Source organism: Scomber scombrus, chromosome 18 (assembly GCF_963691925.1).
Source record: "Scomber scombrus chromosome 18, fScoSco1.1, whole genome shotgun sequence".
Lineage (NCBI taxonomy): Eukaryota > Metazoa > Chordata > Actinopteri > Scombriformes > Scombridae > Scomber > Scomber scombrus.
The window spans coordinates 858,356-881,590 of record NC_084987.1 but is presented as its reverse complement, the minus strand read 5'-3'; the positions used below and the strand labels follow the sequence as shown (position 1 = coordinate 881,590).

General features: G+C 44.0%; 1 protein-coding gene across 4 annotated transcripts in view; it reads left to right on the top strand.

Moving 5' to 3' along the window:
* med15 (mediator complex subunit 15) overlaps nt 1-22,865 on the top strand; it is a 24,860-nt gene extending 1,995 nt beyond the window's left edge. Inside the window, exons 2-18 of one of the 4 annotated variants that reach the window (XM_062437968.1) lie at nt 666-753; nt 2,647-2,698; nt 2,803-2,826; nt 2,962-3,126; nt 3,328-3,638; nt 13,191-13,604; nt 14,103-14,261; nt 16,776-16,916; nt 17,682-17,821; nt 17,905-18,032; nt 18,683-18,814; nt 18,947-19,010; nt 19,102-19,168; nt 19,901-20,058; nt 20,142-20,308; nt 21,851-21,949; nt 22,368-22,865. In XM_062437968.1, the coding sequence (XP_062293952.1) occupies nt 666-753; nt 2,647-2,698; nt 2,803-2,826; nt 2,962-3,126; nt 3,328-3,638; nt 13,191-13,604; nt 14,103-14,261; nt 16,776-16,916; nt 17,682-17,821; nt 17,905-18,032; nt 18,683-18,814; nt 18,947-19,010; nt 19,102-19,168; nt 19,901-20,058; nt 20,142-20,308; nt 21,851-21,949; nt 22,368-22,504 (2,446 nt within the window). In that variant the 3' untranslated portion in view covers nt 22,505-22,865. Of the gene's footprint in view, nt 1-665; nt 754-2,646; nt 2,699-2,802; nt 2,827-2,961; nt 3,127-3,324; nt 3,639-13,190; nt 13,605-14,102; nt 14,262-16,775; nt 16,917-17,681; nt 17,822-17,904; nt 18,033-18,682; nt 18,815-18,946; nt 19,011-19,101; nt 19,169-19,900; nt 20,059-20,141; nt 20,309-21,850; nt 21,950-22,367 lie in introns of all 4 variants that reach the window. The other 3 variants (XM_062437967.1, XM_062437969.1, XM_062437966.1) reach the window with 3 other exon arrangements.
* The last annotated feature ends 370 nt before the right edge of the window (nt 22,866-23,235 follow it).

The following is a 23,235-nucleotide window of genomic DNA, read 5'->3' as shown; positions in this document are numbered from 1 at the left end:
TTGGTTAAATTCAGTGCAATGATTTTAAAGTGTTCATAGCTCAGCTATTAATGAGTTAAATTATGACTCATTCATTTATAAATTATTTAGTTGATTAATCAATGAATAGTTTGATCAGTTTATTATTTAATGTTTTAATGACATCATGTTTAATGTGTAATGATTTGAAGCAGCTGATATTTATGAACCTGGTGAAAAAAGCTCGTTATAATTAAAGTTCACATCGTGACAAAACGTATCAAATGTCAGAAAAAGCTGCAACCGGCACATTTTCATCATGTTTGCATTAAAATGTATTAATAAATATTTGATGTTATTTGTGGAAACGTGCAGGAGAAGACAGCAGAGTTACTGAGTTATGATTATAAACTGCAGCGTCACTATTTTAATGTTAATAAAAATTCAAATATGACATCACAGGAAGACTTTCCAGGTATTGAGCTCTATTGATCAGTGTGAATTAAAGCTGCAACAATTCAATTACTAATCAAAATAAATAAGATCTGCAGATATTCTATTAACCGATCGATCGTGTTGTCAGAAACGTTCTTCACTGTTTTCGGAGCTTTTGTGGACAGAATTCAATAAATATGATCGTTAATGACTAATAATTGTGTTTATTTTTATGTGAGTAGTTAATAATGAGCTGTGTGTGTTTCCTGCAGCGAGGAGGCGATGAGGAAGGCGGGAACCGCTCACACCAAGTCCAGCAACGACATGGAGAACCACGTTTACGTCAAAGCCAAATCCAGAGTGAGTACCGAGCGGTGTCACCGAATTACACCAAGCTTCACTGTATCTCACCAAGCTTCACCATATCTCATCATGTCTCACCATATCTCACCATGTCTCACCATATCTCACCAAGCTTCACCATATCTCACCATATCTCACCATATCTCACCATGTCTCACCATATCTCACCATGTCTCACCATATCTCACCATGTCTCACCATATCTCACCATATCTCACCATGTCTCACCATATCTCACCATATCTCACCATATCTCACCATGTCTCACCATATCTCACCATATCTCACCATGTCTCACCATATCTCACCATATCTCACCATATCTCACCATGTCTCACCATGTCTCACCATATCTCACCATGTCTCACCATATCTCACCATATCTCACCAAGCTTCACCATATCTCACCATATCTCACCATGTCTCACCATATCTCACCATATCTCACCATATCTCACCAAGCTTCACCATATCTTACCATATCTCACCATGTCACACCATGTCTCACCATATCTCACCATGTCTCAACATATCTCACCATATCTCACCATATCTCACCATATCTCACCATATCTCACCATGTCTCACCAAGCTTCACCATATCTCACCATATCTCACCATATCTCACCATGTCTCACCATGTCTCACCATGTCTCACCATGTCTCACCATATCTCACCATGTCTCACCATATCTCACCAAGCTTCACCAAGCTTCACCATATCTCACCATATCTCACCATGTCACACCATGTCTCACCATATCTCACCATATCTCACCATATCTCACCATGTCTCACCATGTCTCACCATATCTCACCATGTCTCAACATATCTCACCATATCTCACCATGTCTCACCAAGCTTCACCATATCTCACCATATCTCACCATGTCTCACCATATCTCACAATATCTCACCATGTCTCAACATATCTCACCATATCTCACCATGTCTCACCAAGCTTCACCATATCTCACCATATCTCACCATGTCTCACCATGTCTCACCATGTCTCACCATATCTCACCATGTCTCACCATGTCTCACCATGTCTCAACATATCTCACCATGTCTCAACATATCTCACCATATCTCACCATGTCTCACCATATCTCACCATGTCTCACCAAGCTTCACCATATCTCACCATATCTCACCATGTCTCACCATGTCTCACCATATCTCACCGTATCTCACCATGTCTCACCAAGCTTCACCATATCTCACCATATCTCACCATGTCTCACCATGTCTCACCATGTCTCAACATATCTCACCAAGCTTCACCATATCTTACCATATCTCACCATATCTCACCATGTCACACCATGTCTCACCATATCTCACCATGTCTCACCATATCTCACCATGTCTCACCATGTCTCACCATATCTCACCATGTCTCACCATGTCTCACCATGTCTCACCATATCTCACCATGTCTCACCATGTCTCACCATGTTTCACCGTGTCTCACCATATCTCACCATGTCTCACCATGTCTCACCATATCTCACCATGTCTCACCATGTCTCACCATGTCTCACCATGTCTCACCATGTCACACCAAGCTTCACCGTATCTCACCATGTCTCACCATGTCTCACCGTATCTCACCGTATCTCACCATATCTCACCATGTCTCACCATGTCGCATTTTATGTATTTAATCCTTTTTCTGAGTCTGAACCAGCAAATAATTGCCAGAAAATTATAATTCTTTGAAGCTGGAGTTTTTATTGGACCTTCTGACAAATCATTTAAACATTATTAAAATAACACTTTGCATACATGAGTTTTATTTTGCATCATATTTGATGCATAAAGCTGAATATGAGCAGTATGTAAGGGTTCAATGTCTCTGAGTTGGGCTGTTGTCTTCTCTGCAGGAGGAGTATTTATCTCTGGTGGCGAGGCTCATCATCCACTTCAGAGACATCCGTGAGTATCTGAGATGTTAATGTGTCCTCCTGCAGGCGGCTGTGTGTTGGTACATGTTGGATGCAGGAAGGTGAATCTCTGACAGACTTGTGTCTCATTTACAGACAAGAAGGCTCTCGGAGGTCCAGGTAAGTGGACTTTGATGTGTTGAGTTTTCCTTTGCTGTCTTCTGTCCTCTGCTGTCTCTTCCAGACTCATGGTGTTCATGATTTCTGCTGTGCATGTCGGAGCTGCGTAATATTGTCTGTTGTCCCTTCTGCTAGATCCCATGAATGCCCTGACTAACCTGACAGGGGTTGGAGGGGGCCCGGGCGCCATCGGCATGGGGCCTCGCCCCACCGGTGCTCCTGTGGGTGGCATGGGGGCCATGGGGCAGATGCAGATAGGCCAGCATGCCATGGCAGGGGTGGCTGGAAACCCACAAGCCAGTGAGTGTGTTTCCTCCATGTGGTGTGTTTGATGCACATCTGCAGAGCGTTCAGTGGGTGCTGGCTGCGTCGGCATCAGAGCCGGTCTTACTTTCAGTCTCCGCTTTGGCCCGTTGTGTGTTTGAAACTCCAGACGTCTCTTCAGTCTGCCGCAGCACCATAAACGCTTTCTGTCCTTCACCTCCGTCTCCTCTGCAGTAGGGGGTCCGGGCCAGATGCCGATGCAGCAGATGGTGCAGGCGCAGCAGCAGCAGCAGCCCATCCAGTTCCAGCATTTCCAGCAGGCCCAGCAGCAGCAGAACGCCATGCAGCAGCACCACCAGAACCAGCAGCTGCAGCAGCTGAGGGTGCAGCAGCAGCTGCAGCACCACCAGAACCAGCAGCAGCAGCTGCAGCAGCAGCACCAGAACCAGCAACAGCAACAGCAACAGCAGCAGCAGCAGCAGCAGCAGCAGCACCAGAACCAGCAACAGCAGCAGCAGCAGGCCCAGAACCAGCAGCAGCAGAACCAGGTACACAAGGTGGTGTCCCTCCGGGGCCACGAGAGGGTTCTTTAGTCCAGAGTGACTTTACAAGGCAGGAAACTGTCAGGGCCCCAAACAGCTATAAATTATTAATATTCTAACTTAAAGATATACAGCTGTATATTTATTTACCTGACAGATAAATGTGACTGATTATGTTTCTTATTTACTCACAAAATATAAAATATGATGAATTATTATTCATTAAACACTAATTAGCATTATATAAAACCTTTCTGCTAATGATTCTCTCTCTTTACTTTTAACTAAAATGTGAATGCAGGACTTTTACAGTATTTTCACAGTGCAGTAAAGATTGCAGAAGGCGTCATAATCAGCCTGTTAGTCCTCTGTGAAGCTGTGCTGTCATGGCAGCAAGTGTTTAGGATCATTAGTTAATAAAGTGATAAAGTTGGTGATTAAATATTATTTTAAATGCATTTCTGGAGAAACCAGCAAAGAAACTTATTTTGAGACGCAGGGCTGAGCGGACGCACACACAAGAAACTGTCAACTTTTATATTTTAGTTTCTTGACTTTAAATCGTATATAAAATCTTGTTTCTGCGTCTTCTTAAAGTCCGTGTAAAGTAAGAATAAATATGTGTTCTGAGTTTGACATACCACAGAAAAGTGTGTTGTTAACCACCCTGCCAAATTTGAATGATTAAAAAAATCGGCAAATATATGAAATTAGGCTTCAAAGTTGTGTAATAGTCTGCCTATTTCTCTGCTCCCAAACCCTGTGGGAGTGGCCACCGAGTCCGCTGAAGCCCCGCCCCCTACCAAGTGTCACCTGTCAATCAAAGTCACCTCTTCTACCAGAAACATGGACGCTAGGTCTGAGAGCTTTCTGCTGCTAACTCAGCTGCTAGCTCGGCAGCTAACTCGGCTGCTAGTTCGGCTGCTAGCTCGGCTGCTAGCTCGGCGGCTAACTCGGCTGCTAGCTCGGCGGCTAACTCAGCTAACTGGCTAACTGTAGACTGTAGTAGTAGTAGTGTGCGCTGAATGTATTTATACCTCTACAGCAGCAGGGCGGGTTTATGCTAAGCCTAGCTCCACAATTCAAATCTAAATGGTTGAAATGCTTTTTAACCTTTTATAGAAATACATGTATGACCTATTTAATGTGTTTAGAAGAAAATGTGAACAAACCTTCACAGTGGTGGTTTGTGCTGCTGCGAGCGGTTAATAAATGAAGATATATTATTTTCATGTGGAGATAAATGCTGAGTGATGCAGTGATGCTGTACCTCATCTATTAACACATATTTAAAACAAATACATCGTAATATATACCCACATATTCTACAGTGACTTTACGTATTATTAAACATCTCTTTATATTACGTTACGCTGGGTTTCCAGAACAAAGATTACAGTTAGAAACCTCCACCAGTCCAAAGTTTAGAGACAGTTTTTTCATTCAAAAGAAGGTGACCAAACTTTTGACTGATGTTGTAAATTAGTTCTGGGTGATGTGGAGAAAATCAAATATCATGATATTTTTAACTTTATAACTCGATATCGATATTACAACAATATAGTAGAGATGAGTATCGGTGCTTTCTCTAAATATTAACACAATAATAATCATCAGTTTCATGGATATAATGACTTTAGGATAAAAGCAGATAATAAACAACTAGAACAATCGGATCTGAGCAGCGCCATCTTGGAAATTTCAGGTGCATGCTGGGAAAAATAAAAACATGGATTCTACTTATATGGGCATCAGGAGGAGCATGAGGCGCCCTCCTGAACCTGTGAACCAATCAACCTGTCAATCACGACGTAGCCACGCCCTAATGCATACCCTGCTTTATCGTCACATATAAAATCAGGGAGGCCAAAATGTCCCAAATGAACATCATACTGCATTGAAGAAGGCTTTAAACTAGCGATTGAGACCATAAACACATTTTGAAAACGTTTACTGAGGTTAGAAATCAAGTGAGAAGTTGGTGAATTCTCCATTGACTTGTATAGAGACGGAAGTCCTTTTGACACCAAAACGGTCGCCCCCTGGTGGCCTTTTGATAGAATGCAGTTTTAAGTTACTTCCTGGTTGGCCTCATTTCAGAGGACCGGAGCTCCCCGCCTGGTTCCACTTAGGGAGGCAGAATAATGATAATGTGGGTAAAAGCTTGAACAGTTCAGAAAATAACATCATTTTACTGTAACGTTGCCTTTAAAACAAGGTAAAACACCTTTGATATAACAACAATAACTAGTCTCATATCAGAATATCGATATAATATCAAGATGTTGCCCAGCCCTACTACATTACAGCTACACATTTAAATGTTTAATTTGGTAGATTTAAACATTCAGGTTTATAAAATTGAAACCTTTTCTCCTGTTTTTGTGTCTAATTGACAAAACAGGAATAAGATTATTTAAACTGGTTCAGTATTGAGTGTATTTATTAAATTTTCACTTGGGATGCACCGAAAATTTGGCCACCGAAAATCTTCGGCCGAAAAAGGCCCATCAAACTAAAGAGATCAGCTCCTCTGATGCATCTGTAGCAGACGTTATTGCAGCACTAAAGTGTAGTTCACTCTTAGAGTCTGTCAGCACACGTTTCACTGAGATCTATTTGGATTCTCTGCACTTCATTGCGACTGTACTTGATCCGCGTTATAAAGATCATTACTCGGATCATGTGGGATTAAAGCAGCGCGCACCAGAAATGATCCGGGCCGCGATGGATGCGGAGAAGCCGGTTGGAGGGGTCTCTCTCCTCTCCTTCCTCTCTCCCTCCTCTCTCTCCTCTCCTTCCTCTCTCTCTCCTCTCTCTCTCCCCTCCTTCCTCTCTCCTTCCTCTCTCTCTCTCCTTCCTCTCTCTCCTCTCCTTCCTCTCCTTCCTCTCTCTCTCCTCTCCTTCCTCTCTCCTCTCCTTCCTCTCTCTCTCCTCTCCTTCCTCTCCTTCCTCTCTCTCCTCTCCTTCCTCTCTCTCTCATTCCTCTCTCCTCTCCTTCCTCTCTCCTCTCTCTCCTCTCTCCTCTCCTTCCTCTCTCTCCTCCCTCCTCTCTCTCCTCTCTCTCCTCTCCTTCCTCTCTCTCCTCTCCTTCCTCTCTCTCTCCTCTCCTTCCTCTCTCTCCTCTCCTTCCTCTCCTTCCTCTCTCTCTCCTCTCCTTCCTCTCTCCTCTCCTTCCTCTCTCTCTCCTCTCCTTCCTCTCCTTCCTCTCTCTCCTCTCCTTCCTCTCTCTCTCATTCCTCTCTCCTCTCCTTCCTCTCTCCTCTCTCTCCTCTCTCCTCTCCTTCCTCTCTCTCCTCTCTCTCTCCTCTCTCTCCTCTCTCTCTCTCTCTCCTTCCTCTCTCTCCTCTCCTTCCTCTCCTTCCTCTCTCTCTCCTCTCCTTCCTCTCTCCTCTCCTTCCTCTCTCTCTCCTCTCCTTCCTCTCCTTACTCTCTCTCCTCTCCGTCCTCTCTCTCTCTCCTCCCTCCTCTCTCTCCTCTCTCTCCTCCCTCCTCTCTCTCCTCTCTCTCCTCTCCTTCCTCTCTCTCCTCTCCTTCCTCTCTCTCTCCTCTCCTTCCTCTCTCCTCTCCTTCCTCTCTCTCTCCTCTCCTTCCTCTCTCTCCTCTCCTTCCTCTCTCTCTCATTCCTCTCTCCTCTCCTTCCTCTCTCCTCTCTCTCCTCTCTCCTCTCCTTCCTCTCTCTCCTCTCTCTCTCCTCTCCTTCCTCTCTCTCCTCTCTACTCCAACCGGTCGAGGCAGATGTTCTCCCACTGTGAGTCTGGTTCTGGTTCTGAGGGTTCTTCCTGTTTAAAGGGAGTTTTTTCTCTCCATTGTCACCAAGTGCTGCTCACTTGTGAATGTTGGGTCTCTTTAAATTAAAACCTGAAGAGTTCGGTTTAGACCTGCTCTATGTGGAAAGAGCCTTGAGATGACTTTGTTGTGATTTGGCGCTTTATAAATAAAGATTGATTGATTGATAAATGCAATGGTACTAATAATTGGCATAATCATTTCTTTCTGTGCTTCGGTTTTCTGCCTTGGTTTCCCTATTTTCGGTTTTCGGTTTCGGCCAAGACTTTTCATTTCGGTGCATCCCTAATTTTCACTCATTACAGGAATAGTAGACAAAGAACAAGTAAGGTGCCAAAGAGTCTGTTCACAACAAGGCAAACATGATCAGTATGAATTATTACATTGAGCTTCACCTGAAGAGTCTAAAAGATCAACATCAAGCTGTGATGTCACCGTAACGATGAGCTCATTAAAGCCTCTTTAGCCCCTTATCATAAATGTAAGTTTAGGGAATTTAACATTGTGTCCAGGCAGTGAATTAATGTGCCTTTCATGCAAATGTCTTCAAATTTTGAAGACCTTCAGACAATCACACAAAATCATGAAATCAAAGAACGCTTGTGTTGATTGGCTGTGAGGTCATACCAACAGTCATATTTCAGCTCTGGGTGATAATAGTAGTGTTGTTTTTGGCGGCCTGTTTTAATTTTAGTCTTAGTCTAGTCTTTGTGTCAAGCTGTCATTTTAGTTTTTATTAGTTTTAGTCAAGTTCATACTTTTTATTCTAGTCAAGTTTCAGTCGACTAAAAGTCTGATTTAGTAAAAATGATCTGTGACTATTTTAGTCTCTTTTTAGTAATGCAATTCTATTTAACCCAGTCAATATAGTATAAGTACCTAGTAGTATAGACCATTTCACAATACAAACAAGGTTGTCTTATTATTATATTATTATTATTATAGACTCAAGAATAACCGTGGCTGGCCGGCCATCGGTCCCGTTCTCTGTGTCAGTTGTCTGTAATTAACGCTAACCTTCGTTAACGCCAAGCTTCGTTAACGCTAACCTTAGTTAACGCTAACCTTCGTTAACGCTAACCTTCGTTAACGCCAAGCTTCGTTAACGCTAACCTCAGTTAACGCTAACCTTAGTTAACGCTAACCTTTGTTAACGCTAACCTTCGTTAACGCTAACCTTCGTTAACGCTAAGCTTCGTTAACGCTAAGCTTCGTTAATGCTAACCTTAATTAACGCTAACCTTCGTTAACGCCAAGCTTCGTTAACGCTAACCTTAGTTAACGCTAACCTTCGTTAACGCTAACCTTCGTTAACGCCAAGCTTCGTTAACGCTAACCTCAGTTAACGCTAACCTTAGTTAACGCTAACCTTTGTTAACGCTAACCTTCGTTAACGCTAACCTTCGTTAACGCTAAGCTTCGTTAACGCTAAGCTTCGTTAATGCTAACCTTAATTAACGCTAACCTTCGTTAACGCTAACCTACCGCAGCTGCATCTTCTAAATAATGCCGCGAGTGGGGATTGAGGAAGTGACGTCGAAGTGAGACACAGGAAACAGAAATACTGCAAAATAATAATAGTAACAACAACGCGACTAAACGAGACAAAATATAACGTTATAACATTTCGTCTCGTCTCGTTTTAGAGACATTTTAGCAGAGTTTTTATTTTGTAAACCACATTTAGTCTCGTTTTTATTCGTCAACAATATCGCATTGTATATTTAATTATAGTTATCGTCACATGACCAGCATTTACGTTGCGTCTCGTCTCATTTTCGTCACGTGATAAAGGTTCGTTGACGACGATATTTAGTCATAATTTTCGTTGATGAAAGCAACACTAGCTAATAGGATGGATTACAGGCATACAGAGACCCGAACTCTAACGGACCCGGAGAATTTGTTCCGAGATCCGAGTGAGTCCGACATTTAAACCAAAAATTACGTTCCCGAACCCGAACGGACCCGAGGAAATTTGTTCCGAGATCCGAGTGGTTCCGACTCTTCCGAGATGTTACGGACCCGTGAAATGTGTTCCGATGTCCGAGTAGTTCCGAGATCATTTATGCCCGACCCGTAAAAAGGATGAATAGTTGTTGTAACTGTAGCTTGTCTGAAATAAACACCCAAAGCTCTTCAGATAGGACGGAACGAACCTTTCATCATGAATTTACCGCAACATAAAGAAACCCTATTTTTAGATAAATGAGTGTAACTATAACTAATAATAAACTAAACTTCATTGTATTTCATGTAGTTAACATAACAACGCTGACTGACTTTCTCGGTTTTACACATTTTAGCGAACAGATCCGGGACCCGAGGTTGTAAAATCCAATCCGACCCTATTTGACTACAGAAAAAATGGACCCGGATAACCTCTATTCCATACTACTTGGTATCCATTTATTTTGGTTGATACCTTTTTAAAGGTACGGAGTCGTTGCACCTACAGGTCAATTCATGCTTTCTGCTTCTGCGTTTCGTCGTCCGTTTGTGTTTTTGCCCGAAAGTGACCACAGCGAGGAAAGTGTGAGATCTGCCGTTATCCACATTTATACAGTTCGTCTTTAAAGGAATAACAAAGACACTGAAATGGTAAAAGGAAGCAGGAAGCAAGGAGCGGCGCTGCGGGCGGGAGTGCCGACACACCTCCCTTTATTTCAATGCTGGATTGGCTCTCCGACTTCATTAAACATCGTTCGATGGATTCGAACTTCCCGGCGGAGGTAATGTGAACTATTAAATCATCAAACTGGCTCCAAACAATACAAGCTAGCCTCTGCTTAGCTTATTGTTGTGAGTGTGGTTGGCATGATTAGTATGGCATGAAATACCCCTAATGCATCTGTATTATAAGTGTTATTCAGACTTGACATCATTAAAATATGTTACTGTGATGTGTTTCAGTCGAAGGGCGTCGCTGTTGAACAAGTCCGTCCCCGTTCAGAAGGAAACGTTCCTCTGCCTGCTCCGTCAGAACCATCCTCATCCTCCTCAGGACCATCCTCATCCTCCTCAGGACCATCCTCATCCTCATCAGAACCATCCTCATCCTCATCAGAACCATCCTCATCCTCATCAGGACCATCCTCATCCTCATCAGGACCATCCTCATCCTCATCAGGACCATCCTCATCCTCCTCAGGACCCGAGTCAAAAAAGAGGAAGGAGCATCCGACCCCTCTACAGGAGGCCGCGTTGGACAGGCTGAAGAGACGAGGCGGAGACGGAGAGGAAGACGATGAGGAAGAGGAGGCATCGTTTGTTCGGATGGTAGCAGAGATGCTGATGAAGCTTCCAGCGCAGAAGAGGAAGGAGGCTCAATCTGAAATCCAGCAGCTGCTTCACCGCATGAACAAAGATGAAGCAGACCACTAGATTCATGGCTCCAATGTCTCTGATAGGGACTCATATATTTTATACTTTTATATTAAACATAATTACACATACATTTCTAGAGTGATTGAGGATTTAATATAAAGAAGCTTTATTGCACCATATTTTATATTTTATATCTAATTATACAGCTCAGTAATAATAAGTGTTGGTAAGATGATGAATTCATAAATCAGTTAAACTAGATTTAAAAGCAGCATCAGGTTTGTTAAAATGTACATTTAGTATTTTTGTTGGTTTTATATCATTTGAAATGACATTAAACCATTTTTTTTACCAAAAGTAAGACTGAATGCTCCTGAAAATGTCAAATGGTGTAACCACAAAAGAATGATAGATATTACATATTTTATCCAGCTAGAGAGAAAGAAAGAAAGAAAGAAAGAAAGCAGTAAAGCAGCAGGATCCTGGTCTCCATGGTAACCAGAGTAAATGTAATATTTAGAACAATTGTATTCCATTACCTTTATTTAATATAAAGTTATAATGTAAGATCATGCCAAACTAGTTGATATGGTGTTTTATTGACTATTTACTGTTTTTAAGCAAGTTGAATTATTTGGTACAAAGTTTTTATGGTTACACCACTTAGACATTTTTGCCATAATCCTCTAATATATTCTCTCTAAACGGATTAAAAGCAGAAATTTGATGCTGGGTCCACAAAAAAAGAATGTGTGAAGTTATTCATACGTTTATTTTATCATTTTAACCCTTTAAATTTAAACTAAACCTCATGGACACAATAAAACATCATCGACCCAAACACACACACACACATTTGTAGATCTCTATCTGTTGCTTGTTTGTTCTTTTTATCTGTTTAATCAACCAATAAATACATTTAAAACATTTGACTAGTCTTTGGAGGTTTTGTTTAACAATAACAGAGTTTTTCATAGACTGGAGTCGCCCCCTGCTGGCCATTACAGGGAATACAGCTTTCAGTCACTTTGCATTGGCTTCACTTTTCAGACCCGATAATTAATAGTGCAAATGATTGTAAAGTCCACAATAAACAACAAAGACCTGCTAGTGTAGGTTACATATACTAACATAGTAATATGACTTTAAAGGTGTTTTACTATGATGCACAAATACATGATTTATTGTGGTGATCAAGCAATAATGATAAAGAATAATTACCTGGGTATGGACCAGGTGGGGAGTTCTGGTCCTCTGAAATGAGGCCAACCAGGAAGTAACTTAAAACTGCATTCTATCAAAAGGCCACCAGGGGGCGACCGTTTTGGTGTCAAAAGGACTTCCGTCTCTATACAAGTCAATGGAGAATTCACCAACTTCTCACTTGATTTCTAACCTCAGTAAACGTTTTCAAAATGTGTTTATGGTCTCAATCGCTAGTTTAAAGCCTTCTTCAATGCAGTATGATGTTCATTTGGGACATTTTGGCCTCCCTGATTTTATATGTGACGATAAAGCAGGGTATGCATTAGGGCGTGGCTACGTGGTGATTGACAGGTTGATTGGTTCACAGGTTCAGGAGGGCGCCTCATGCTCCTCCTGATGCCCATATAAGTAGAATCCCTGTTTTTATTTTTCCCAGCATGCACCTGAAATTTTCAAGATGGCGCTGCTCAGATCCGATACTATTAGCTTCCGAGCAGCAGTCCACAAACCAATGGGTGACGTCACGGATGTTACGTCCATTTCTTATGTACAGTCTATGGTATGGACACAGGAGCGGTGGGATTAGCAGCGTTTCATTGATGAGCCTCTAACTAAAATCTCTTTTAAATAAATGTGCATCACAAGCAGCCATGACAACAATAGCGTAGGTCTGTTCGTAGTTGAAGTAGTTGCTGCCGAACTGTGGATTTGAAACCTTGTGTGATGTCCGCCCGCCGGCTCTGGGATAGGAAGGCTTCTCCTGTTGACGCGGTGCTACAGCCGAGTCTGTAACTAGCTCTGTAACTCACAGCCGGCCTCTCAGCTGCATCCACAGTCTGTTCTTCTGTGCCTGATACGAGGAGCCACGTGATGCACCAGCTCATTAACCTTTAAAACCAGCATCCAGAAGTACTTCTCATGCTTCTACCTGTCGATGCTTCTCATCTCTTGCACCAATGTCCTGGTCTTATTCTGGTTAAGCGGTTGCACACGGCGTTCCTTTGTTGATCCAAAGATCTGCCTTTCTAGTTATGTGCTGGCCAGGTGGCTGATTCTTACATATTGCACCTTTCATACATACAAGTTTACAAAACCAAGATTACAGGTTTAAACATTGGTACACAAATTTACAAAAAACAGGTACAAATGTAGATGCAGAAAATTACAAATCCAAAGTTACAGGTACTAATAATGTTCCATATTTGAGTTCTCACGGTTTGCTTCCTGTGTCTACAGATGCACCAATCAAGGATTCAGCAGCAGCAGCAGCAGATGGTGCAGCTGCAGCTCCAGCAGCAGCATGCTCAGGCTCAGGCGCAGGCTCAAGCTCAAGCTCAAGCTCAAGCTCAAGCTCAAGCTCAGGCGCAGGCTCAGGCTCAGGCTCAAGCTCAGGCTCAAGCTCAAGCCCAGGCCCAGGCTCAGGCTCAGTCCATGCAGCACATGGTTCAGCAGCAGGCCCAGGCTCAGGCTCAGCCAGGCCAGATGCCTCAACACCCTCAGCAGCAACAACAGCAGCAGCAGCAGCAGCAACAGCAGCAGCAGCAGCAGCAGCAGCAGCAGCCCGGCATGGTGCCTCAGTCTCTAGCCCAACACGTTCCCATCAACTCGCTGAGTCAGCAGCAGCACCAGATGAAGATCCAGGCCTTCCAGGTGAGACTGAGGACTGCTGAGGATCTGCAGCAAGTTTAGTTCATATCACCGGTTCTGTTCCCAGAGCCTGAAAACATGTTGAAAACCTTTTAATAGTCATAATAAAATGTACACTTCAGAGAAAAACTGTTAAAAGCAGTTAATGGTTATAAACTATTAAAGGCTGCAAATGCGTCTGAGCTTCAGTCTTTAAGTCTATAAAGGAACGAAAATAAGATTTCAGGTCCAAATTTAATTCTACAAATGTACAAAATAAGAATACAAGCACAAGCTTTAGTATATAATTGATTAAAACACTAAGATTACACTTACAATTTGACCAAACTATAATTTCTGGTACAAATTTGAAGTGTTATTAAAGGGTTAGTTCACTCTCATAAGAAACGTTGCTGATGTCACTCAGGTGTAGAAGTGATCCAGACTGTGCTGTTGGTTCAGTCGTGTTGCTTACCCATCCCTCTGCTTGCATGCTTTGCATTGTGTGCGTGTGTATGTAAGCAGGCGCGGGCAGCCTTGCAGCAGCAGCAGGTCCAGCAGGCGCAGCAAGCAGCGCAGCAAGCCCAGCAGGCTGCAGCACAGGCGCAGCTCAACGCTGCAGCCGCTGCTGCCGCCGGCGGCGTGCCGGGACAGGTGAGACTGCAGCAGCCGCAAGCTCAGGTGCTTTAACACGTCCAACGACACCACACTCCTTCTGCACTGCACAACATGTCACTTATATGAAATGTTTTAAAAGGTTGAGAGCAGTGAAGTCATAAAGAAGGTTTTAGGATAGAAGAGATCTAATGTGCTTTTTTCTTTTCTGCTTTTTCTTAACAGAATAAATAAAAACTGTGAACTAATAACTAAAGAGAGACAAACAATAATTCACCCAATAGAAAGAAAAATGTGTTTTTAGGAACATTGTGTGAGGAGCATATTTAGTATCTTCAGTTTATAACAAACTGTCACTAAGAGTCAAACGTCTGAAGACATTTCTGTGGAGTTACTAATTATTTATATAACTTATTTATTTATATGTTCATTCTTTACAGGACTGATATTATTATTATTATAGCAGTTTAGGGTTCAGGTTGTTTTCCCACAGCGACGTTTATGCATTTATATGAATTCACTTTTCATGTTGCAACAAATAATGAAGCTTTTTCCCCAGCTGCTCCACTGCCAACCCCCCCCCCCCCCCCCACAACACACACACACACACACACACACACACACACACACACACACACACACACACACACACACACTTTACAGTCCGTAAAATAGTAAAGTAAAGTAAAATAAAGTGTTGTTAACCACCCTGCCAAATTTGAATGATTAAAAAAAATGGCCAAATATATTAAATTAGGCTTCAAAGTTGTGTAATAGTCTGCCTATTTCTCTCCCAAACCCTGTGGGAGTGGCCGCCGAGTCCGCTGAAGCCCCGCCCCCTACCGAGTGTCACCTGTCAATCAAAGTCACCACCTCTACCAGAAACATGGACGCTAGGTCTGAGAGCTTTCTGCTGCTAACTCGGCTGCTAGCTCGGCGGCTAACTCGGCAGCTAGCTCGGCGGCTAACTCAACAGCTAGCTCGGCGGCTAACTCGGCAGCTAGCTCGGCGGCTAACTCGGCAGCTAGCTCGGCGGCTAACTCGGCGGCTAGCTCGGCGGCTAACTGGCTAACTGTAGACTGTAGTAGTAGTGCGCTGAATGTATTTATACCTCTACAGCAGCAGGGCGGGTTTATGCTAAGCCTAGCTCCACAACTCAAATCTAAATGGTTGAAATGCTTTTTAACCTTTTTTAGAAATACATTTATGAACTATTTAATGTGTTCAGAAGAAAATGTCTGAATTCACTTTAAACAGTCTTTAAGTGAGGCCTGAACAGAGTCTCTCAGTCTGCCTCTTTAAACCAACCTTAGATGTGTTTGTAGTCTCATCATTTATAGTTTCATTCATCTATTGTTGCTTCTTTCTTTTATTTGTGCCTTTGCTCATCATGTTTGCTTTTGTTTTTGTCTCATTGAGCTGCAGACACAGTATGAAATCTGCTTTATGGATCAATAACGATTCATTGATTATTAATACTGCAGTACTTTTACTGTAATACTGCATACTACATCACTATAATACTGCAGTACTTTACTGTAATACTGCATACTACATCACTATAATACTGCAGTACTTTACTGTAATACTGCATACTACATCACTATAATACTGCAGTACTTTTACTGTAATACTGCATACTACATCACTATAATACTGCAGTACTTTTACTGTAATACTGCATACTACATCACTATAATACTGCAGTACTTTTACTGTAATACTGCATACTACATCGCTCATAATACTGCAGTACTTTTACTGTAATACTGCATACTACATCACTATAATACTGCAGTACTTTTACTGTAATACTGCATACTACATCACTATAATACTGCAGTACTTTTACTGTAATACTGCATACTACATCGCTCATAATACTGCAGTACTTTACTGTAATACTGCATACTACATCACTCATAATACTGCAGTACTTTTACTGTAATACTGCATACTACATCACTATAATACTGCAGTACTTTTACTGTAATACTGCATACTACATCACTATAATACTGCAGTACTTTTACTGTAATACTGCATACTACATCACTCATAATACTGCAGTACTTTTACTGTAATACTGCATACTACATCACTCATAATACTGCAGTACTTTACTGTAATACTGCATACTACATCACTCATAATACTGCATACTACATCACTCATAATACTGCAGTACTTTTACTGTAATACTGCATACTACATCACTCATAATACTGCAGTACTTTACTGTAATACTGCATACTACATCACTCATAATACTGCAGTACTTTTACTGTAATACTGCATACTACATCACTATAATACTGCAGTACTTTTACTGTAATACTGCATACTACATCACTATAATACTGCAGTACTTTTACTGTAATACTGCATACTACATCACTCATAATACTGCAGTACTTTTACTGTAATACTGCATACTACATCACTCATAATACTGCAGTACTTTACTGTAATACTGCATACTACATCACTATAATACTGCAGTACTTTAACTGTAATACTTGTATCTGTATGTAACTGTGTTGGTTCTGGCAGTAAAGGATGTCTCTGTCTCCTCTGCAGTTGGTCCGTCCAGGGATTCAGATTCAGCCTCGGATGCCTCGAGCTGCTCTGAATCAGTCCATCCCTCCTCCAAATGCGGCAGCAGCCACCGCAGCTGCTGCGGCTGCTGCAGCAGTGGGAGCACAGAGCATGAACCAGCAGGTATTCACCCCTCAGCCTGACCTCTGACCTCTGACCTCTGACCTGCTCTTTACATTCAGACTGATAACTGCTGACTTACATCCTGTGAGATCCAGATGTTTAACCTTTGTGTCTCTTTTGACTGTTCCTTCACTTCCTTCCTCACTTCCTTCCATCTTTCCTTCTTCCTTTCCTTCCTCCCTCCCTCCTTACTCCTTTCCTTCTTTCCTTCCTCCTTTCCTCCCTCCCTCCTTACCCCTTTTCTTTCCTTCCTCCCTCCTTCCTTCCTTCCTTCCTTCCTTCCTCCCTCACTCCTTACTCCTTTCTTCCTTCCTTTCATTCCTCCCTCCCTCCTTACTCCTTTCCTTCCTACCTCCTTTCCTCCCTCCCTCCTTACTCCATTCCTTCTCTCCTTCCTTCCTTCCTCCCTCTTTAACCCTCCAACAGGAGGGTTAAAGGACGAGTTTATAACTGTGTAATGTTTACTGTAATGATTCCTCCTGTTCATACTGACCATTAGAAGATCCCTTCATCATGTTTACAATGGAAGTGATGGAGGACTAAACCCACAGTCCTCCTTCTGTGGACTGGACATGGATCCATGGAAACATGGATTTAAAAGTTGATCTGAAGCTAATATGAAGCTTCAGTCGTCTGAATGAAAGAAAGAAAGAAAAGAGAAAGAATAAGAGAAAGAAAGAAAGAAGAGAAAGGAAGAAGAGTCTTTCTTTGTTTCTTTCTTTCTTTCTGTCTCTCTCGTGTATTTAAACACCTTCCTCTCCACAGGTGCAGCAGCAGCAGCAGCAGCAGCAACAGCATACGATGATGTCATCGCCCTCCCCGGTGCAGGTGCAGACCCCCCAGTCGATGCCCCCCCCTCCCCAGCCGTCCCCACAGCCCCCTTCCTCCCAGCCCAACTCAGCCAGGTACGACGCTGCCCAATGTTTAACATGTCACCTGTCCTCACCTGTCCTCACCTGTCCTCACCTGTCCTCACCTGTCTCTGCAGCTCCGGTCCCACTCCGTCTCCGGGGGGGTTTCAGCCCAGTCCGTCCCCTCAGCCCTCACAGAGCCCCGCCAACGCCAGGACGCCACAGAACTACGGCGTCCCCTCCCCCGGCCCGCTCAACACCCCAGGTACCAATTATTACTGTCCTCACCTGTCCTCACCTGTCTTCTCTGTCCTCACCGGTCCTCACCGGTCCTCACCTGTCTTCTCTGTCCTCTCTGTCCTCACCTGTCCTCTCTGTCCTCACCTGTCTTCTCTGTCCTCACCGGTCCTCACCGGTCCTCACCTGTCTTCTCTGTCCTCACCTGTCTTCTCTGTCCTCACCTGCCCTTACCTGTCCTCACCTGCCCTTACCTGTCCTCTCTGTCCTAACCTGTCCTCACCTGTCTTCTCTGTCCTCACCTGTCCTTACCTGTCCTCTCTGTCCTCACCTGTCCTCTCTGTCCTCACCTGTCCTCTCTGTCCTCACCTGTCTTCTCTGTCCTCACCTGTCCTCACCTGTCCTCTCTGTCCTCACCTGTCCTCTCTGTCCTCACCTGTCTTCTCTGTCCTCACCTGTCCTCACCTGTCCTCTCTGTCCTCACCTGTCCTCACCTGTCCTCTCTGTCCTCACCGGTCCTCACCTGTCTTCTCTGTCCTGTCTGTCCTCACCTGTCCTCACCTGTCCTTACCTGTCCTCTCTGTCCTCACCTGTCCTCACCTGTCCTCTCTGTCCTCACCTGTCCTTACATGTCTTCTCTGTCCTGTCTGTCCTCACCTGTCCTCACCTGTCCTGCAGGTAACCCCAGCTCGGTGATGAGTCCAGCGGCCATGTCTCTAGAGGACCAGCAGTACATGGAGAAACTAAAACAGCTGTCCAAATACATCGAGCCTCTACGCAGGATGATCAATAAGATCGATAAGAACGAAGGTCAGCTGATCAATTGCATGATCAAATCAATTGCATGATCAAATCAATTGCATGATCAAATCAATCAGCTGATCAAACAGTTAGATTCAACCTGATCAAATCAATCAGCTGACTGTGTGTTTGTGCTCACAGACAGAAAGAAAGACCTGAGCAAGATGAAGAGTTTACTGAACATCCTGACGGACCCAAACACCAGGTAACACCAGACTGAGTCAGAACTGAGTCAGACTGACAATCAATCACTGATACTGAAATAATGATGAAAATGCTTGTTGTCATGGTGACAGGTGTCCTCTGAAGACGCTGCAGAAGTGTGAAATCGCTCTGGAAAAACTGAAGAATGACATGGCTGTGGTGAGACACACACACACACACACACACGTTTTTACTACCTCGTGGGGACCCCTGACCGGGTTCAAGCCTTTCTAAAGGGTCTAGAGACGTAATTTTAACTCCTAAATTCATTATAATTCTGTTTGAACAAAAAAATGACTTGAAATATCAATAACTCTCACATAAAACCTTTAATCTGAACTTTGCCCCCCTCGTTGGGACCCGTAATGCTAACGCCTATTAGCATACAATTGACATCACTGTTAGCCACGGTACAATTCATATTCAGTATTTGAACAAATGTTGAATTGAAACCATAACCATTAACACTGCATCTAATAATCCAGTTAGCCAGGGGGCTAATCGCTAAGCTAATATGTCAATACGAAGCTAATATGCTAATATACAAACACTTACACACTTTGTCAGGAAAAGGTCCCCACCGGGGAAATTCGTACCCTGCAGTACCGTGTGTGAACTCTGGGGGTCAGGAAAACCAACCCTGTGGGGACCTTTTTAGTTTTTTCAAAAAAAAACTGCACCAGGCCTTTCAGGCGGCTGTTTGCTATTGATTCCAATGCTCGTACCTGTTGGGACCAGCAGTCGGTCCCCACGGGTATTTAATATGTCAGGTTGCGGTCCCCACCAGGATAGAAAAACGAGAGCACACACACACACACACCCATATACACACATTAATTTTAAATGGCTTGGTTACTAATCAGCTGATCTCTGCCCCCCCCCCCCCAACAGCCGACCCCCCCTCCCCCCCCTGTGGCCACTAAGCAGCAGTATCTGTGTCAGCCGCTGCTGGACGCTGTCATGGCAAACATCCGCTCACCTGTGTTCAACCACAGTCTGTACCGGACCTTCGCCCCCGCTATGACCGCCATCCATGGACCCCCCATCACGTAGGTCTCACACACACACACACACACACGCCCAGTAGAGTATAATAGAGTCGGGTCTAACTCGGCCCCCGTCTGTCTCTCAGGGGTCCGAACGTCTCCGGCAGGAAGAGGAAGCACGAGGACGACGAGCGGCAGAGTATTCCTAACATCCTGCAGGGAGAAGTTTCCAGACTGGACGTCAAATTCCTCGTTAACCTCGACCCGTCCTTCTGCAGCAACAACGGGACGGTTCACCTGCTCTGCAAGCTGGGTCTGTCCTCCACCTGTCTGTCTGTCTCCACCTGTCTGTCTGTCCTCCACCTGTCTGTCCTCCACCTGTCTGTCTGTCTGTCCTCCACCTGTCTGTCTGTCTGTCCTCCACCTGTCTGTCTCCACCTGTCTGTCTGTCTGCCTGTCTCCACCTGTCTGCCCTCCACCTGTCTGTCTGCCTGTCTCCACCTTTCTGCCTGTCTGTCCTCCACCTGTCTGTCTGTCTGTCTCCACCTGTCTGTCTGTCCTCCCCCTGTATGTCTGTCTGTCTGTCTGTCTCCACCTGTCTGCCTGTCTCCACCTGTCTGTCTCCACCTGTCTGTCTGTCTGTCTGTCCTCCACCTGTCTGTCTGTCTGTCCTCCACCTGTCTGTCTGTCTGTCCTCCACCTGTCTGTCTCCACCTGTCTGTCTCCACCTGTCTGTCTGTCTCCACCTGTCTGCCTGTCTGTCCTCCCCTGTCTGTCTGTCCTCCACCTGTCTGTCTGCCTGTCTCCACCTTTCTGCCTGTCTGTTCTCCACCTGTCTGTCTGTCCTCCCCCTGTCTGTCTGTCTGTCTGTCCTCCACCTGTCTGTGTCCACCTGTCTGTCTGTCTGCCTGTCTCCACCTGTCTGCCCTCCACCTGTCTGTCTGCCTGTCTCCACCTTTCTGCCTGTCTGTCCTCCACCTGTCTGTCTGTCTGTCTCCACCTGTCTGTCTGTCCTCCCCCTGTATGTCTGTCTGTCTGTCTGTCTCCACCTGTCTGCCTGTCTCCACCTGTCTGTCTCCACCTGTCTGTCTGTCTGTCCTCCACCTGTCTGTCTGTCTGTCCTCCACCTGTCTGTCTGTCTGTCTCCACCTGTCTGTCTGTCCTCCCCCTGTATGTCTGTCTGTCTGTCTGTCTCCACCTGTCTGCCTGTCTCCACCTGTCTGTCTCCACCTGTCTGTCTGTCTGTCTGTCGTCCACCTGTCTGTCTGTCTGTCTGTCTGTCCTCCACCTGTCTGTCTGTCCTCCACCTGTCTGTCTCCACCTGTCTGTCTCCACCTGTCTGTCTGTCTCCACCTGTCTGCCTGTCTGTCCTCCCCTGTCTGTCTGTCCTCCACCTGTCTGTCTGCCTGTCTCCACCTTTCTGCCTGTCTGTTCTCCACCTGTCTGTCTGTCTCCACCTGTCTGTCTGTCCTCCCCCTGTCTGTCTGTCTGTCTGTCTGTCTCCACCTGTCTGCCTGTCTCCACCTGTCTGTCTCCACCTGTCTGTCTGTCTGTCTCCACCTGTCTGTCTGTCCTCCACCTATCTGTCTGTCTGCCTGTCTCCACCTGTCTGTCTGTCTGTCTCCACCTGTCTGTCTGTCTCCACCTGTCTGTCTCCACCTGTCTGTCTGTCTCCACCTGTCTGTCTTTCCTCCACCTGTCTGTCTCCACCTGTCTGTCTCCACCTGTCTGTCTGTCTGTCTGTCTCCACCTGTCTGTCTCCACCTGTCTGTCTGTCCTCCACCTGTCTGTCTGTCTGTCTGTCTCCGTCTGTCTGTCTGTCCTCAGCTGATTGTTGTTGTCTCTCTGTCCTCAGATGATAAGAACCTTCCCAGTGTTCCTCCTCTGCAGCTCAGTGTTCCTGCAGATTATCCTGATCAGAGTCCGTACTGGGCCGACGATGGAGAGCAGTACGGTGAGTCCCATAATCTATAATCTGTAATCTATCATCTATCATCTATAATCTGTAATCTATAATCTATAATCTATCATCTATAATCTATCATCTATCATCTATCATCTATCATCTATAATCTATAATCTATCATCTATAATCTATCATCTATAATCTATCATCTATAATCTATCATCTATAATCTATAATCTATCATCTATCATCTATCATCTATAACCTATCATCTATAATCTATCATCTATAATCTATCATCTATCATCTATAATCTATCATCTATAATCTATCATCTATCATCTATAATCTATAATCTATCATCTATAATCTATCATCTATCATCTATAATCTATAATCTATCATCTATAATCTATAATCTATAATAGCCGAGGCTCAGACATGACGATGCGTTTGTGTCCATCAGGTGCGAACAGTTTCCTGCAGTCGGTCCACAGGAACATGACGTCCAAACTGCTGCAGCTGCCTGACAAACACTCGGTGACGGAGCTGCTCAACACCTGGGCTCAGAGCGTCCGCCAGGCCTGTCTGTCAGCAGCCTGAACACACACACACACACACACACACACACACACACACACACACACACACACACACACACACACACACACACACACACACACACACACACACACACACACACACACACACACACGCTCAGAGGGTTTACATGGACACACATCCTCCCTGTATTTCTACATTTACACCTTTTAAAGTGTTTCCAGTCGTACAGGAAGAAGAGAAACATCATGTCTCCTGATTTACATAGTGTCCCTGAACGCATCACGTTTCTGTTCATTTCACTGGGTGACGTCGCCGCTCTGTCTGAGATGTAAAGTCAGTTTTTTTTGTACCGCAGAGGAGCGACGATATGATATTACACTGAGGGAAGAATAAAAAACTCTAAAGGTTTGAATATGTAAATGTATTTTTTTGCTATTATAAATAAACTTTTCATTTCAACTTTTTAAACCCTGTAATGTTTATTTCTGTTCACCTGAAACTCCCCAAAAAGCGTTTTAACCCTTTACACACAGTTCATATTCTACACTCATAAAAAGTGTCTCTACCAAACTATGAAGCACAGATGTGTTTAGAAAGCATCAATAGTCTCACTGACTGATCAATAAATGTGATTAAACCTTGATTCATGTGTCAGAGCAGAGAGAGAGACCACTAAACATCTATCACACTATATCATGTTTTACCTCAGACATGAAAATATAACATAGCAATAATGATGGAAATGTTATTTTATTGGTAGTTTTGAGTCT